Consider the following 15071-nt stretch of genomic DNA (forward strand, 5'->3'; position numbering starts at 1 on the left):
ATGAAGACGAATTTCTCCATGTAGGTATCACAGTTATACTATACTTTTTCTTTTCTAAATATTCACAAATAAACAAAAAAACGGATTTATTTGGAGACTTCTTTGATAACCTATCAATTTTTTCTTCAAGTTTTAACATTTCAGTTAAATTTTTTTTTTTTCATTTAGTAAAATAAGAACTTAGCCAACTGGCCGTTCCCTCCTGCCGTTATTTTTGGAAGGTTTTTTGTCAAATATATTTATACATCGATAAACAGCTTGTTATTAACAAATTAACGGAATATATCTTCTAAAATCATCCACGCCAATATGGTAACAATAAAATTTATAAGCTACTGGTACTAAACATTTAGTGTATATTCTGTTAGAATATGTACTCCTCATGATAAATAAACATATGGTGAATCAAACTGTATTATACTTGCTTGACTCACTTTCTTCGTCTTGCAATGAACTCTAATCACCTAAGCGGAGCATACTGTCTCATAAAGATTTGGGTTTGCAAGTTGTTGTATTGCAGTGAAGAGCTCATAAATGTCTACCTTCGCCATTTCTCAAATAGTATTAGATCCGACGATCTAATACTATCTGTCAAGGTTATATTAATATAATGATCTTTATAGAATTGGCAAGTGAAGGATACGTGTTCCCAAGTTTCTACTTCACCACAGGCAAAATGTACGTCTTCACTAAAAGGGCAAAGCTTTTAAACTGGCCATGGCCAGTAGGAATGAAGCACAAAAAGATGAATTGGTGCAAACCATTTTAAGCTATTATAATTTATCTATATCGGTGACCTTAGGCAGAAATGAATGCGTAACCCTTCCTTTATTATTAACTCGCCAACTTGCCTCCCAAACAATCTTTTCTTTTTATTCTTCATCTAGTGATGTCTATTCTGCTCCGGATCTCTAAATGATGCACCTAATCTTCGTCGGCATGCCGTATCTTCAACTTACATTTTAATCTTATACTCTAATCTAACTTATACTAAGGCCTTCATTTTCAAATCTCCAGTTCAACCAAGAAAAGGCGTTACAACAAAATTTCTACCGCTGCTCCAGGATTTTCCGTAGTTGAAAAGGACGATTTTGAATTCAACGATTTGTTCAGTAGTTCCATACCCAACGGAAATTTAGCCTTGCATCATCTCTCATGCAAAGCTGTCCAGATTTTTATAAATAAAGGGGATTTTCACCGGGTAAACAACTGGGTATACGAATATGTGACGCAATGTACATTATTTCCTGTATAATTAAATGGCGAATACATTTATTTAAAATCGATCAAAAAGTTTCTATTTTGTAAAAAAATTAAATTGAGTAGCCTTCATGAATAAAACATATACTTTATGAAGATATTTATTTATTCATTTTTTTTAAATGCACTTCTACATTAAAGATATTTATGACATTGATTATGAGTAAAAATAGGCGTGTCGCGAGCAAACTCTAGTCACTGCAGTGCAGTAAAAAGGTCACAACTCCCATTAAGGCTATATTACTTACTACTCCTTAACAAAAACTTACAGTTTAAAAAGTTAAGTATAAGGGTTGATTAAACGCCAAAAGGTACACAAATCAGCAAGTACCCAACATTTCATTCAAGCTTAGTTGATATAATTTAAGTAATTTTGCTGCATTAACTTTTCCTTCACATTTTTTAGAATTTATTAGATGTCACAGACCCTTATGCTGGCCAGTTCGTTCATAATATTATTTGGTTATACTTATGATAAAATGTATATTATATCTTCGTTTTTAAATAGGTACTTTATTTTAACTCTATTCCAAATAATTATTATTCTTCTGATTTATCTTTAATATGCCCTTTATTCTGAAGTTGTCACATCTTATACATGCATGTTAAAGTAGAAAAAGACAAAGTTAGAGTCGGCTACTGTTTAAATTTGAATCACGGAGGATTTAAAACAATATTTCAGACTTGAATTCGTCTTACCGAAATATTCGTGAGCACAAATAACACACAGTTAATAACAAGTAGATTATTCAACAATTATTCATTTCTCAATTGTAATTTAATTTTACTTACAGTAAAATACTGGAATAATTATCTGTCCTAAAAGTATGCAATACTTATTTATTTTATATTACATAACATATATATAACATTGTGAGAAGAACAGCTACATTGAGAGTGTGATTGAAGAAAACTATATTATTTTCTATAAAGGCAGATAATTATTACCTATTATTATAAACGTTTGACTACTACATAAAGTAACAATTACTTTAATCGAAGAATGAACTTAAACAGACGATTTTTATTAAAAATAAAATAATCGAAATCATTGATGTATGTTGGTGTAAGCATTTTTTTAAAAAAGTTTTTAAATTTTGTAGCCTCGTAATTTTTTTTATTTTTTATAACGTTTTCTTTTTAACCTGTAATTAATAGTTTGATTATTATAGATTAATAGATATTACAGTCAATCTACAGTGCTACTTGAACAAATTTTTTGTAGATGAAAATGGCCAGCATAAGGTTCTGTGACATCTAATAAATTCTAAAAAATGTGAAGGAAAAGTTAATGCAGCAAAATTACTTAAATTATATCAACTAAGCTTGAATGAAATGTTGGGTACTTGCTGATTTGTGTACCTTTTGGCGTTTAATCAACCCTTATACTTAACTTTTTAAACTGTAAGTTTTTGTTAAGGAGATTTTTGTACCTTTTGGATAGATTTTCATTTTTGTCTATTTTGCTAAGTTACATATCTGCTTTACTGTTTTTTTTAAATTTGGAATAAGCAATTCTAACATTATAACCTGATAAGGTGTTAAGTAGGAACCGTAACTACCACTGGAGAGATCTTTTTAAAGAATGATTATAGTTGCGGTCCCCAAACCATCCTCAATAACAATTTTTTTGAGAAAGCCTTTTTATATAAAATAGGAAGGTATTTGTACGTAAAAAGCAAATTTAAACTGCGATTTCAGACCTTCCTTTTAAGAGGAGTAAGAAAAATAAACGGGCGATTACAGTACTTCTCCCTAAAAGGCAAAGAGGCAAAGATTTTGAATCGAACGACAATTCATTAATGTAAATAGGTTCACCCATTGATAATTTTAACGATTTCAGTACTTCCTCTTAGTAGGTGTAAGAGCATGATGGCACTTCACAGCCATGTAGAGGAGCTTTAATCACTTCTTCGTGCTAAATTTTATCAAAATCGGACAAAGCGTTATAGAAATATTGGTAATAATAGTTTTAGAAACGGCCTTACTTGGGTGGGGCAAACTCCCCTCCATATGAGGCGTAGCGACGAGACTTTTAAAGTGCAAATCTGTACAAAATTTCGATTCGAATGACACTTCATTCATGAAAATCAGTTCACTTGTCGATAATTTGAAACGATTGCTATACTTCCCCTTAACTAGTGTAAGAGCAGATCGCCGCTTTAATGTTACGTAGGGGAGCCCTAACTCTATCATCCTACCAAATTTTATTAAAATCGGGCTAAGATTTACAGAGTAATTAGTAATAATAATTTTGAAGGGGGCCTTACATAAAGGGGGCTAACTCCTCTCTAATTCGGTGTACAGCGTCGAGACCCCCAAAAGGCACATCTACATAAAATTCCGAATCGAATGTCACCTCATTCATGAAAATCGGTTCTCGCGTTTAGGCGCTACGTAGTTTACAAAAAAGGTAACAACAACAACAAGAAGAAGAAGAAGAACAACAACAACAATTTCTGAAAATACCGTTTTTGCTCATTTTCGGCAACTTTTTTCTCGAAATCTATTAGGTCTGGGGGTTGCAAAAAAATTACAGTTATAAAGGAGGGTTTGCCCTATATTTTAAAGAAAATTTGGGAATTTTATCTTTTATAGAAAAAGAGAAAAAAATTGTCAAAGTTGGGTGTTTTTTAACGTTACGCTTTTTCGTGCACTTTTTGACGATCAATCCTTATACAACTGTCCTACCGGACAGTTTTAATAAGAATAATTTTTTCTTTGATATCTTACTATTTTCATAAAGTAGCAATTTTAATACTAGTGATTTTCAGTTAAAAGTACTTTAGCAACACTCTTATGAGATTTACTCTTATTACAATTACTTTAAAGTATGGATTTTTCATTTTTTGAGTTGAGATGTACTCTATTCGAAAGATTTCACCATCATTTTTCACAGTTTATTCCATTTCGTGGATCGATACAGATTAATCCCTTAAACAGGGATTGCCTGGAACAGTGCAGATGGGCTACTTTTGCACTAATTGCTGTTTCAATGCCCAGCTGTTCAAATATTATAAAAACTAACAAATTTATGTTTTATCAAACCAATAAACTTATGTATTTATTTATGTTTAACCTAACCAATAACTTTAAGAAACCTTAAAGTAATTTATAGTAAATTATCCAGTTTTACAAGAATTATTACCTAGAAAATTACAAAAAAAAAGATAGTGGGAATTATAATTAAGCATTTTATATTAACTGTTAATTTTTATTACCACCCATCAATTTTGATTGTCCATCTATAACGTCATCTCATCAATGGGGTTATATAATAAAATACTCATTTAAAAGTAAAATAAATCTTTTAAATGATTGCGGTATTTGTAGACGTCTAACGTGATTAAATAATAGTTATTTTTATTGATGAGCAATACTATTTAAAGAGCTTTTTTTAAACATACAACTGTTATATGAATAATACGACTAAAATAATGATAATTTGGCAATAAAATGTAAAAAATAAAAATTCAATGTAAACATTATAACAATAAGTATCTATAGACTATTCAAGAAATTTTGTTTAATGATCCCCAGCCATTATTGTTTAAATTATTTTTTTTTTAGATTTTTGTTTTATTTTTAATGACAATACATTTCGGTTCTTTGATTTTTTAAAAATTATTATGTATATTTAGTTGAAATGGATATCCTGAAATATTGGGTAGGAATTGATTTGGAAACTACGCCAATGGAAATTTCATTCAAAGTTAAAGATTTTGATTGGAGTTTGCGCCTTCATTTTAGGCGGTTAGAATTTAAACTTAGCCGTGCATTTTTACTTAAAGTACTGAAGGACTGCCCAAAACTGAAGCTGCAGATAAGGTGCATTACTGGTAGGCTACTAAAGGTGGATGAGATAGTTGGTAGCGTGGAAGAAAGAGTTCTAATACTTTTACATTAATAATTACGTAGTTAGCTTAGTGCAAGATGGACGCTGCATTTGTTAAATGCTCTCAAAATAGATACAAACAAGTTATGCCTTAATTTTTAAAAGTTTATTTAAAGTATTGTTCATTCAGTTAAAACTGCAAATTAGAATTGATTACACAATTCTAACTGCCCAAAGAAGTATTACCAGTTAAGGAAAGAGATACCGTTTATAAATCATTCATAAATGATTTACGAATTAAAAATAAATAATAGTAATTAAATAAAAAATCTATAATGTTTCAGTAAAATATACGTTCGGGTGGTGCTGGATACTGACTAGATTGGCTTGTTGGTGGTAGAGCTACAGATACAGTGAAAGGTTGAGGCCAAGGTCGGAATCTCCTGTAACTGGAAGAAGCTTTCTCCTGACGCAAGACGTTAGCAACCAGGTGAAATTCTTTAGTTATCCAATCTCTGGGGGGGAAGTAACGCTTACATCACTAATATATCAAGTTCAATGTCACCATTGTTGGTTGCGAAAAATATTTGTTGCGTAATTTCTCTTCTTTTTTTTTATTTTATTTTTTAATTTCACCTTTATTTGGTAAAAAGAAAGAATTCTATGTGCGTTTATAATGAGTTTTTGCTGGTAAAACGATTTTGAAATTTGTTGGGAATAATATCGTATAGGCTTTTCTAAGCTCTGAAGAATAGTTTTACATTTATAGTTAAAATCACAGGAACATAAATGAAAATAAATCCCAAATCCAGTAAGTACCATAAATCTCAAATCTGTTTGTTTTACATCGTTAATCAGTCTTTGGTGTAATGGCTTAAATATGCTGTAACATTCTTCACCCAATAGAACATATTATATTTGTTCTAATGGAGCAAATTAACTTAGATGATGATATGTTTCCTATAGGGAACCTGTACGAGACCAAAAGAGTCTCAAAAGGGTTTTGGGTGACGAAGTGTTTGGTCCCTCCTTCTCAGAACCTTTAAAAACACCTCCCTATGTCATCCCCCACTGGAACTATTTACATATTACTTCAGGCTAGGCCTTCATTCTACCCTTTTGTGCACTCCCAATCTAAAACGCAATGCAAACAAATCAATAGCTGCAGTATTTTTCACCAAAGTTTATCAATTACAGATTATCAGAAAAGCCGGGCCAGTATAGACAGTCCCCTTGTGTTGCAGTCTCCCTATTAAAAAGTGGTAGAGATTGTAGTTTATATTGTGAAGAACAATAGTTCGAAAGTTTCCGTTGATAAATTCTATCACTTTGTGGTCTCAATTTGTGGTTTCTCAGTGTTATTATTCGGAGAAAAACCTGTTTAATTTTTTTTATGGCAAAATACCACTAACATTCATCCAAATAAAGTTCTACTTTAAAAGAAAATAAATACTTTTTCATAAATAGTTATGTATTGTAAAATACAATCATCCAGTCAATTGGATATTTAAAAAAAAAAATATTTATTCATTAAAACAATTTCTCCTTAAGATTGAATAAAAAATAATAAATAGCTCTTTTTGTAGAAAAATTTATGGATCTAATAACTATCCCAAACACTAATGTAGAAGATACTTTGGTCGTAAAATTATTTAGTTGATGATTTCACCGAGCCAGATCCATGTAGAAATGTAAAATATGAATATGATGCTTTCATCACCTGAAATTTAATTTGTTAAAATAATAGATTTTTGAGCAGAATTTTGAAAAACAAAAAAATAAATTTTAAAATCTGGTGTGATCACTCACAAGACTTTAAACCATTCTACAAATTTTCGAGGTTTTAACTTTTACACATTTTCCTCAATTTTAATGACTTTTTTTTTTTATTATCAATAAAATTTACTCGGTAAATCTACACAATTGCAAGATCTTCTCTTTCTATTAGCATAAAAGGTAGTAAGTAGGCAATGGCTGGAACGTACCTGAGTAAAAGAGTTAAGATTAACGTTGTAAAATTTTCCAGCAGTTAGAGTAGCAGGCGTGTAACTTCTTGCCATAGCGAACACCAGTGATTTTCTAAATTGTAAAGATCCTTCGGTCCAACCACTTTCATACATATTCCAATGCACTGCACCTGACTACAATAGCAAATAAATAATAGTAATAATAATAAAGAATAAAAAAAAGATGCATGCATAATTTATAAGCATGTAACTAAATTTTGAATATCACCATATTTTATAACCTTTAAACAGCATTGTAACCTCAACAGACTATCTTCTGTGTGTGTGTCTGTGACTCTTTCTAAAGTGCTATTAAAGGAATCTTATAATATAATGCGATAGTATAATATATATACATATAAACCTGATCAAAGACTATCTGACCTCCCCAACTGTACACCAGCAACTCCATAGATCCGAACAATAGATACATAATAAATTTACAAGCCATAGCTATTGGTAGATCTTCACTTGAGGCTAAATGTACCTTAAAAGTAAGAACGAGAGTGTAAAGAGTATTATTTCAACACCATTATTATCTAGCCATTAAATCTAGTAAAAAAAAAAACCATTTTGAACAACTTTTATTGTTGTAATTTAATCCAAATATTTATTCTACATACGTTTAATTGTAAAAGAACCAAACAGATTGTAAAAGTGCTTGTTAACATTTGAAATAGAAACATTGGATTATACATTTCTTCTAAAGCTTTGGTGAATCTGGAAATAAGAATAACCATCGTAAGCATAAACCATATGAATATCCCATTAGTAACAAAATAGAGATTATTCCTGTAAAGGATTAGTGAAGTAGCCTTTTTCTTCTAAGATCTTGGCGGCGCCCCTGAGGGTGTCCTGTCCTTTAACTTAAACACATTCACACTTTATATACTTAGAGCTTGCAGAAGTCGTTAAAAGGGGGAAATTACTAGAAATTAAAGTAAATAGAATATAAATATCTAATCTCAGGCCATGCATGCAACATTCGGACGGCTTTATTTATTGAAGGAAATTGGCCAGAAAGCACATCGCCGGTTCTTGTTAGATTTAAAGCATCTCTTCTAATCTTGTCTGTTTTGTTACTCTTAGGATTCCATAAGGACGCCCTGGACACTTGAGTTATACCTGCCCTTCGCCTTTCACAGGACAAGCTTTTCTGTTGGACCTGACCAAAAATCTACGCAACTATTGCGATGTATATGTTTCCTCAGTCTTCAGTGGCCCGTCAGCGAGACCCACGGCCGTCTAGCCTTGTCAGTAAATGCAGTAAATTTAGGTGAGTAGTTGATAATAAACTTTTTCGCCTGTCCTGGGTCTGGGAGGTTCCACCCACTACTTTAAGACTTTTGAGGAGCTAGTTTCTCTTAGCACGTCATCTAATTCTATCAGATCTTGAAACTTAATAGTATCACAGAAACAACGGTTGGTATAATGTGATTACTAACCTCAGACACTATCCACCTAAAGCGCTACGTCAAATTATTTCAGACTGCTAACTCTAATTTGAGGGTGGTGGTTAGGTTTACTCTAAATTTATTGTAATATGCAGTTCTATTCCTGCACGACATTTTAATTTTGTGTAATTGGGTTTCGAAAATACAAAATTTGAAGAAAATTAATAGACCTGAAGTGCAGATTTGCGAATGGCTTTTTCTAGTTTTGAAATTGAGTGCACTGATTGAACCTTGTTATGGTAAAGTGTGTAATTACTAATCTAAATTAAATGATGTGGTCGTTAAGATGTCCATTTTGGTAGAATGTTAATGATAAATAAAGGGAGACCAAAATGAGATGAACAACAATAATATTTCAAAGGTCAAAAAGAAAAAAAAAACCACTGCTATTGGTCGAAGAATACAAAAGAGGCATTCAGCTTGTTTCATTACCTTTGATAGTACAGACTTAACGAGCGTGCCGGAATTTCTGAACCACTGCTCTTCTTTACTAGCAAAGGCTTTTTGTACGGGGGACATACAACCCAAAGGAATCGTTATCTTATTTTTCGTCCAAGAATAGGGTTGTTTTTATTTCTTTTCTTTAGTTAACTATCCCAACTGTATTGGTGAAAAATAGTAGTAGATAACAATGAAGCTACTTCTATTAGAATTGCTCCGGTGATGTATTGCTTGAATGTATTCAGGGCAATTACTTCCTCTTAGTAAAAGGAAGTAATGTAATTGTACCCAATTTTTAAAATTTGGGTAACCAACAGGAAAGCCATGATTTGAACAGGAAAAATATGTATTATTGTGGGGAATAGAATATCACAAAAACGACAAAACGCTGATCCCTCAATCTTTAGTATTCAAAACTTCCTATTTTCTTTAGTATTGTTGCTTCTCAGTTATTAAGTAGTCTGAAATCCGTCCTCCGAAAGTGCAACTTTACTGAAGCGTCTCTAACCTTTTTTGGGGGGGAAATGTCTTTAAAGATTTTTGGAAAAAGTGTTACAAAATATTAATTTAGGCTTTTTCTAGGAAAATCGATGTGGCCTCTGAGGGTGGTACCCAAACAACCTTCGAGGGATCCGCTAATCTTTCTTCGCAGTTCAACCATTGTTACTGGATATTCACTGGTCCAACATAGTCCACATACAGTTCCCTTCTATTGTCTTCACTTCATCAGCAGTTCAGGAGGGAGAAATGTTTACCAACCGAAAGAAATGCATTTCTCAATTTCAATCGGATTGCAGAGGTAAGCATCACGAATTCTGAACCATACAGAAGAGCTGGCAGTGCCAAATCCTTTTTTAAAACGTATATTGCTTTTTGCTGCGCATCTTTTTCCAGCTTCCATGTGAAACCTCTGTAGCTTGTTTTGGATGTCAACTATGTTCTAGGAAAATCCGACATCCTAGATAGTTAAAAATTGCTCCCTTGCTCTGTAACTCAGCCGCCTTCTACTATCTTAAAACAGTTTGATACCCACGAATACGAATGCCATTCATTTTTACGCGATGAAACGTTTTACCTGGAAAATGCATTTTAGGGAGCCAAAGAAGTTCGATTTTCCCCTGTAAAGTCCCAATGACAGAAACATCAAATAAACTGAATCCAAGATTACCTTAACAAAGTTTGATGATCCTTCAGACATTCCCTCAAAAGCCTGTACATATGTTTCTTTTTTTCCAGTTCAGCCTCTTCACTCATTTCCAGTTTGGCCACATAATCGTCAGCATGTCTTTCGATGGTGGCAAAACTAACGCCGAGTAGTTGAAATTGGGCGGCCACTGTGAGCGCCAGCGCCGAGAACAAACAGTTCACCGTATACAGCAAAGCCGCACAATAGCTCATAATTAGAAATTCAAAACTGTAGACAATGATGTTCATTGGTATTTGTTTAGTGTTGAACGGATACCAGGACGGCATTATATGCCATGATTCACAATCATCGCTAATTAGGCAGCGCAAAATTGGCAAAGAATTCCATACGCCAACTGTGCAGAATATCATATATACAAAACTTTTAGTGCACAAATTCACAAATCGGGCTGAATTTGTTAGAATTTTCCTAGACTTTTCTGGCTCATGTGTTGAGCAAATTAGTAAATTTTTACGAAACAATGAAATTAAATTCATCAAATTGTTACGATTCCAACAATAATATAAAATTTTTATAGCTGATTCAAAACAGGTCAGATTTACTGATAGTTTTTCAGTAAATTTGGAAAAATCATAACCACCGAGAAAAGTGTTAATCATTTGTATGCTGATATGTACCGTGAAAATTGTACCAATGAATGCACTTAAAACTACAGCATATTTCCCATTTCGTGAAGGCATTAAAAGCTGCCATAGGCCTATAACCTTGAAATACTTAACATCAATCCCAGCAAATTCTTCCATGTTCGTATCACTGGAGTTAAATCAAATAATACTCTTCAGCTTTAAACTCGACTAGTGAATATCAACTTTTCTAATTGTTTAAAACCTAACTATTTCTAACTGTTTAAAACCATAAACTCCAAAACAAATAAAAAGCTAGAAAACAATAACTTAAAAGTTCCATAATTGTTTTGTAAATAAAGTCGCTCTGCAAAACCTACTAAACTAACAAAACTAGCTTTCATTGTTTACTTAATCGATTAATGATAGTATTGAATTCTTTGACTCCCAATTTAAGGTTAATTTGTAATTAGTCCGTAATAACTTTTTTTTATGGAACATCAAATTATTTTTTTCTGTTTACTGAACAATTATCGGAGCAAATATTCTTGATTAGGCCCTGCTTTGATAGCTAAAATGGTAATTAAAGTTCAAAGTGGTAATTATTACGAGTTTTTATTTTTTTTTTTATTTTAGAGAAGTTGTTTTATACAATTAATTCCATATGCCTAAACATTTGCGATTTTTTAAAGTTTTCGTTCTTCTTGTCTTATTGTTTGAAACAATGAGGAAAGAATAAGGACCAGTATTCGAGAGTACACTGCTGTCAAATTTAAGAAAGTTGCATCAATGTGTCTTATTCTACGAATGACCCAGATTGTGGTATCCACTTATTTAGAGCACCTCTTCCAGCCTGGTCTAACTAGACTCTTAAACCAGTCTGGTGATCAGCTACTTCGCAAAAATTGGATGCTGAAGGCGTGAGATTTTCCCTGAACCAAAACTGCTCTTCAGACTAACAAGACAACCTGTGCAAAACGTATTCATGTTTCTCCTGACAAATAGGCTATCCATCTATCCTGAGCTATTTCCATGCAATGCATGTATTTCCTAGATCTGCATGGTACGATAAAACTTGTAAGGGCCCAGTCTTGCCGTGATAAGCTGTGGAAAATCTTCGCCAGCCTCAGGTATAGGATTTTCTCCATTCCACTCCTACGTTTTGTTATGTTATGTCTGATGTCCGCATTGGCAAGACATTTTGCGATGCCATGTCAAAAATAAGTGAGACTCGGGTACTTAATTCTGTGCTTAATTGAAAATTTAAAATAAGTAGAAATTATTCTTCATGTATGAAAAGGTGAAAACTATCATCTGTTTTTTTGTTAATATTCTGTTTTTTACAAGCAAAATTTTTAAATATTCACAGCAGGTGTACTCTTTACAACCAGCACGGGTACATTTTTACGATATTTGAATGTTAGTTTTTTAGTGTGACGGAAGTTGTAGATAGATTTACAATAGATAAGCGGATTGGTTGATTAGATTTTAAGGAAACATTATATACATGTAGATATCCATATTTTTTTCCCAGCTATTATAAGCTGTTTTAAATTTCCGCAATCAATAAATGCAAATTGATGAAAATTTCCGCCCTATTTAATAATAATTTTTGGTTTTATTTATTTATTTTAAAGGCCACTTCATTATAAATTCTTTAATAACTACTGCGTATATTATTTTCATTTTGCCTTCCAAATTCATTAATCACACACTTGTTGACCTCGTGCAAGTCGCATTTCCTCATTTGGCACAGACATGCCTTTAAACTTTCTTCTCATAATTCTCGTAAAAGGAGAAATAAAAAAAAGGATAATGTCGCTGATATTATCCGTGGAACCTCGCAAGTTTTTGCCATGCCTATCATAAATCCATCCAGAGATTGATTAATCCATCTTCAGAGGTTGATCAAATCAGTTTGCAGTGGAGAATTTGTCTTTTACTATGTTTCTTTCTGTGGCCCAACACTTATTGACTCCAGTCAAAGGGCCAAATGACTTGCGAAAATTAAAGTTTTCTTTAAACTCCTTATATACAGTACTTTCACATATTTATTGTAGCTTTTAGTTTTATCATTTTTCCATAAAAAAAAAAAAATGTATTATATTTAGGTGCAATGTGGTTACAATACAGTTTAGTAAGAATTTATACGTTAAAAGTTTGGTGTGGGAACTTTTTATGGGCTAGAACCTTGAAAATAAGTGAGAGAAAAAGTCCTATGAGTGTTCAGATTAGATTTAGTTTTATTTTATCATGATGTAACTTCCATGATTGTAAAATCATTAATTTTTCAGATTTGACGGATGAGGGAATAAATCATCTATAAATGAATGGACACATGAATCTATACAAAGACAAACAGTACAAATGCAAACAGACAAGAGAAGTATGTTGGTTGGCGAAGACGGAGAAGAAGCTGGGGCAGGAGAACTGTGTGGACCTTGGAAGTGTGCAATCACCCGAAGGTTGGTCACGATAGTGTGCGAGTGGGCCCGCACCTATTTCTCTCTCACACTCTCTCACACAAAATAGTTGTCGACTTCTTTTTTTTGGGAAGGGGAGCCTTTTTTTAATTTTTTTTTTTTTTACTGCTTCACTCTCGCTTTGGTTTTTCTTATTTTTCCTCCCCTTGCCTCTTTCAGTTATTTCGGAGCTTACTTCTTTTTTTGCCCCCCCCCTTCTTTTGTTAATACAAATTTTGCGCGTTAATCTACACTAACTATTCTGTGCAAATCTGTTCTGTATTCCCGCCACCACTTTACACACTTCTCGTTTTATTCTCCCGCTTTTTTTTTTTTTTTTTTGTATCATACACTCGCACGCCGTATTTCTCCTCGCAACTTTTTTTTTGAGCGGGGGCGGATCTTTACTGCTGTTTAAATAAATGACAGCTAATCACCGCATGTTCCCCTCCTCCCCACCCCAAACCAGACTATAGAATTGGCCGATCTCAAGGGCACCATGACCTTGTTCCCCACACACGTATTTCTTGGGACACGAATGACCGACATTTAACAAAACCAACGTAAGAGTTCACTGCCAAGGTCCCTTCCACTTTAACTAAACAATAATGATAATTAGCTAAACAATTGATGTTGTTTTTTTGAATTTTTTAGAAAATATTAATGAGTGGAAAACCTCTTATTTTTTGAGGGAGCAATTTCATTATTTTTCCTTTTTTTTAATTATTAAAAATTTTAAGGCAAAATATTGAATGTTCCTTAATTTTATATAAGATTTAGAACTCGAGAGACAGTAATGCAAGGGAAAGTAAAGTTGCAGCTTCCTCCCAGTTCTTTATTATTCTTGGTCCAGTATTTTTTTAGCCCTTTTTATCGTACTATTTGTATTCCTTAAAAGGGAATTCGATTTTTCCGAGAAAAATTTTACAATTTGAAGTTTTAGAATTTTCGTATTTTATAGCCATTATTAGTAGTTTCAATAAGAAGTTGCAGCTAAGTAAAATATCAAATTGGAACTTACTGCGATTATTACATTCTGATTTCGGTTGGTACTTTATATTCCTGAATTTGATGAAAATTTTATCTACCCCACAAACTGCAAATTGCACGAATAGAAAGGATTAGTTTCATTTGAATGTTTTAGTCTTATCTATGAACATTTAATTACCTAATTAGATACTCTTAAATGGTTTGAGTTTATTAAGATTAATATCAAAAGAAATTATTATCGGAGCAGATGTTTACTGAACGCGCGGTTGTAACTATATAGCTGGAACTAAATTTTTGTTCGCTGCTAATAATTTTGTCAGGAAAAAAACCTCACCTGTCGGTCTGAGAGTAGTGTATCTAACTTGACTTAGTTTGATTCCCAAGGGCATTTTCAGGAAATGTTGGTTTTATTAATATTGAATTTTGACTAATGGCTGAATATATATATTTTTTAATTTGAAGAAAGCTCTCTTAAGCGAGAGGTGTCGCCTAGTTGAGAAATTCAGAAAAAGCTAGTATAGGCGGTTGGGAATAATTATTCTGTGTGGCCACCCCTTAATGATCCCAAGATGTTCTGAGGATGGAAATTTCTAGATTGAGGAACCAGGCTGTCCGGGAAAGTTCTAGGAAAAAGAGAGGTGTTGGTACTGAGGGATAATCACTCCTTGATGTTTCTTGCACACCTTTTTACTCATCGCTTTCCAGAAATAATTTATAGGTGGCACCCGGAATTATGGAGTTTTCTTTGGAGTATTTCACCCCTCTAATGTTGGTATATTCAGGCTGTCTTGGAAAATCCCAGGGTTCGATAACTAGCGTCTTTGGGAAGCCTCAGAGGAAAGGGAAAGCTGGG

At 32.8% G+C, this 15071-nt stretch overlaps 1 protein-coding gene across 1 annotated transcript; it reads right to left on the reverse strand.

Moving 5' to 3' along the window:
- Nucleotides 1–6376: 6376 nt before the first annotated feature.
- Nucleotides 6377–11110, reverse strand: LOC141461516 (odorant receptor 4-like). The gene is made up of 5 exons (XM_074142694.1): nucleotides 10165–11110; nucleotides 7725–7821; nucleotides 7466–7588; nucleotides 7081–7236; nucleotides 6377–6815 (listed from the first exon to the last, which is right to left on the reverse strand). The coding sequence occupies exons 1-5, from the start codon at nucleotides 10944–10946 to the stop codon at nucleotides 6744–6746; spliced, it is 1230 nt and encodes a 409-aa protein (XP_073998795.1). The 5' UTR covers nucleotides 10947–11110; the 3' UTR covers nucleotides 6377–6743.
- Between the last annotated feature and the right edge of the window lie 3961 nt (nucleotides 11111–15071).

Source organism: Rhodnius prolixus, unplaced genomic scaffold, assembly GCF_049639745.1.
Source record: "Rhodnius prolixus isolate KJV_2025 unplaced genomic scaffold, Rpr scaffold_6, whole genome shotgun sequence".
NCBI classification, from domain to species: Eukaryota; Metazoa; Arthropoda; class Insecta; order Hemiptera; family Reduviidae; genus Rhodnius; species Rhodnius prolixus.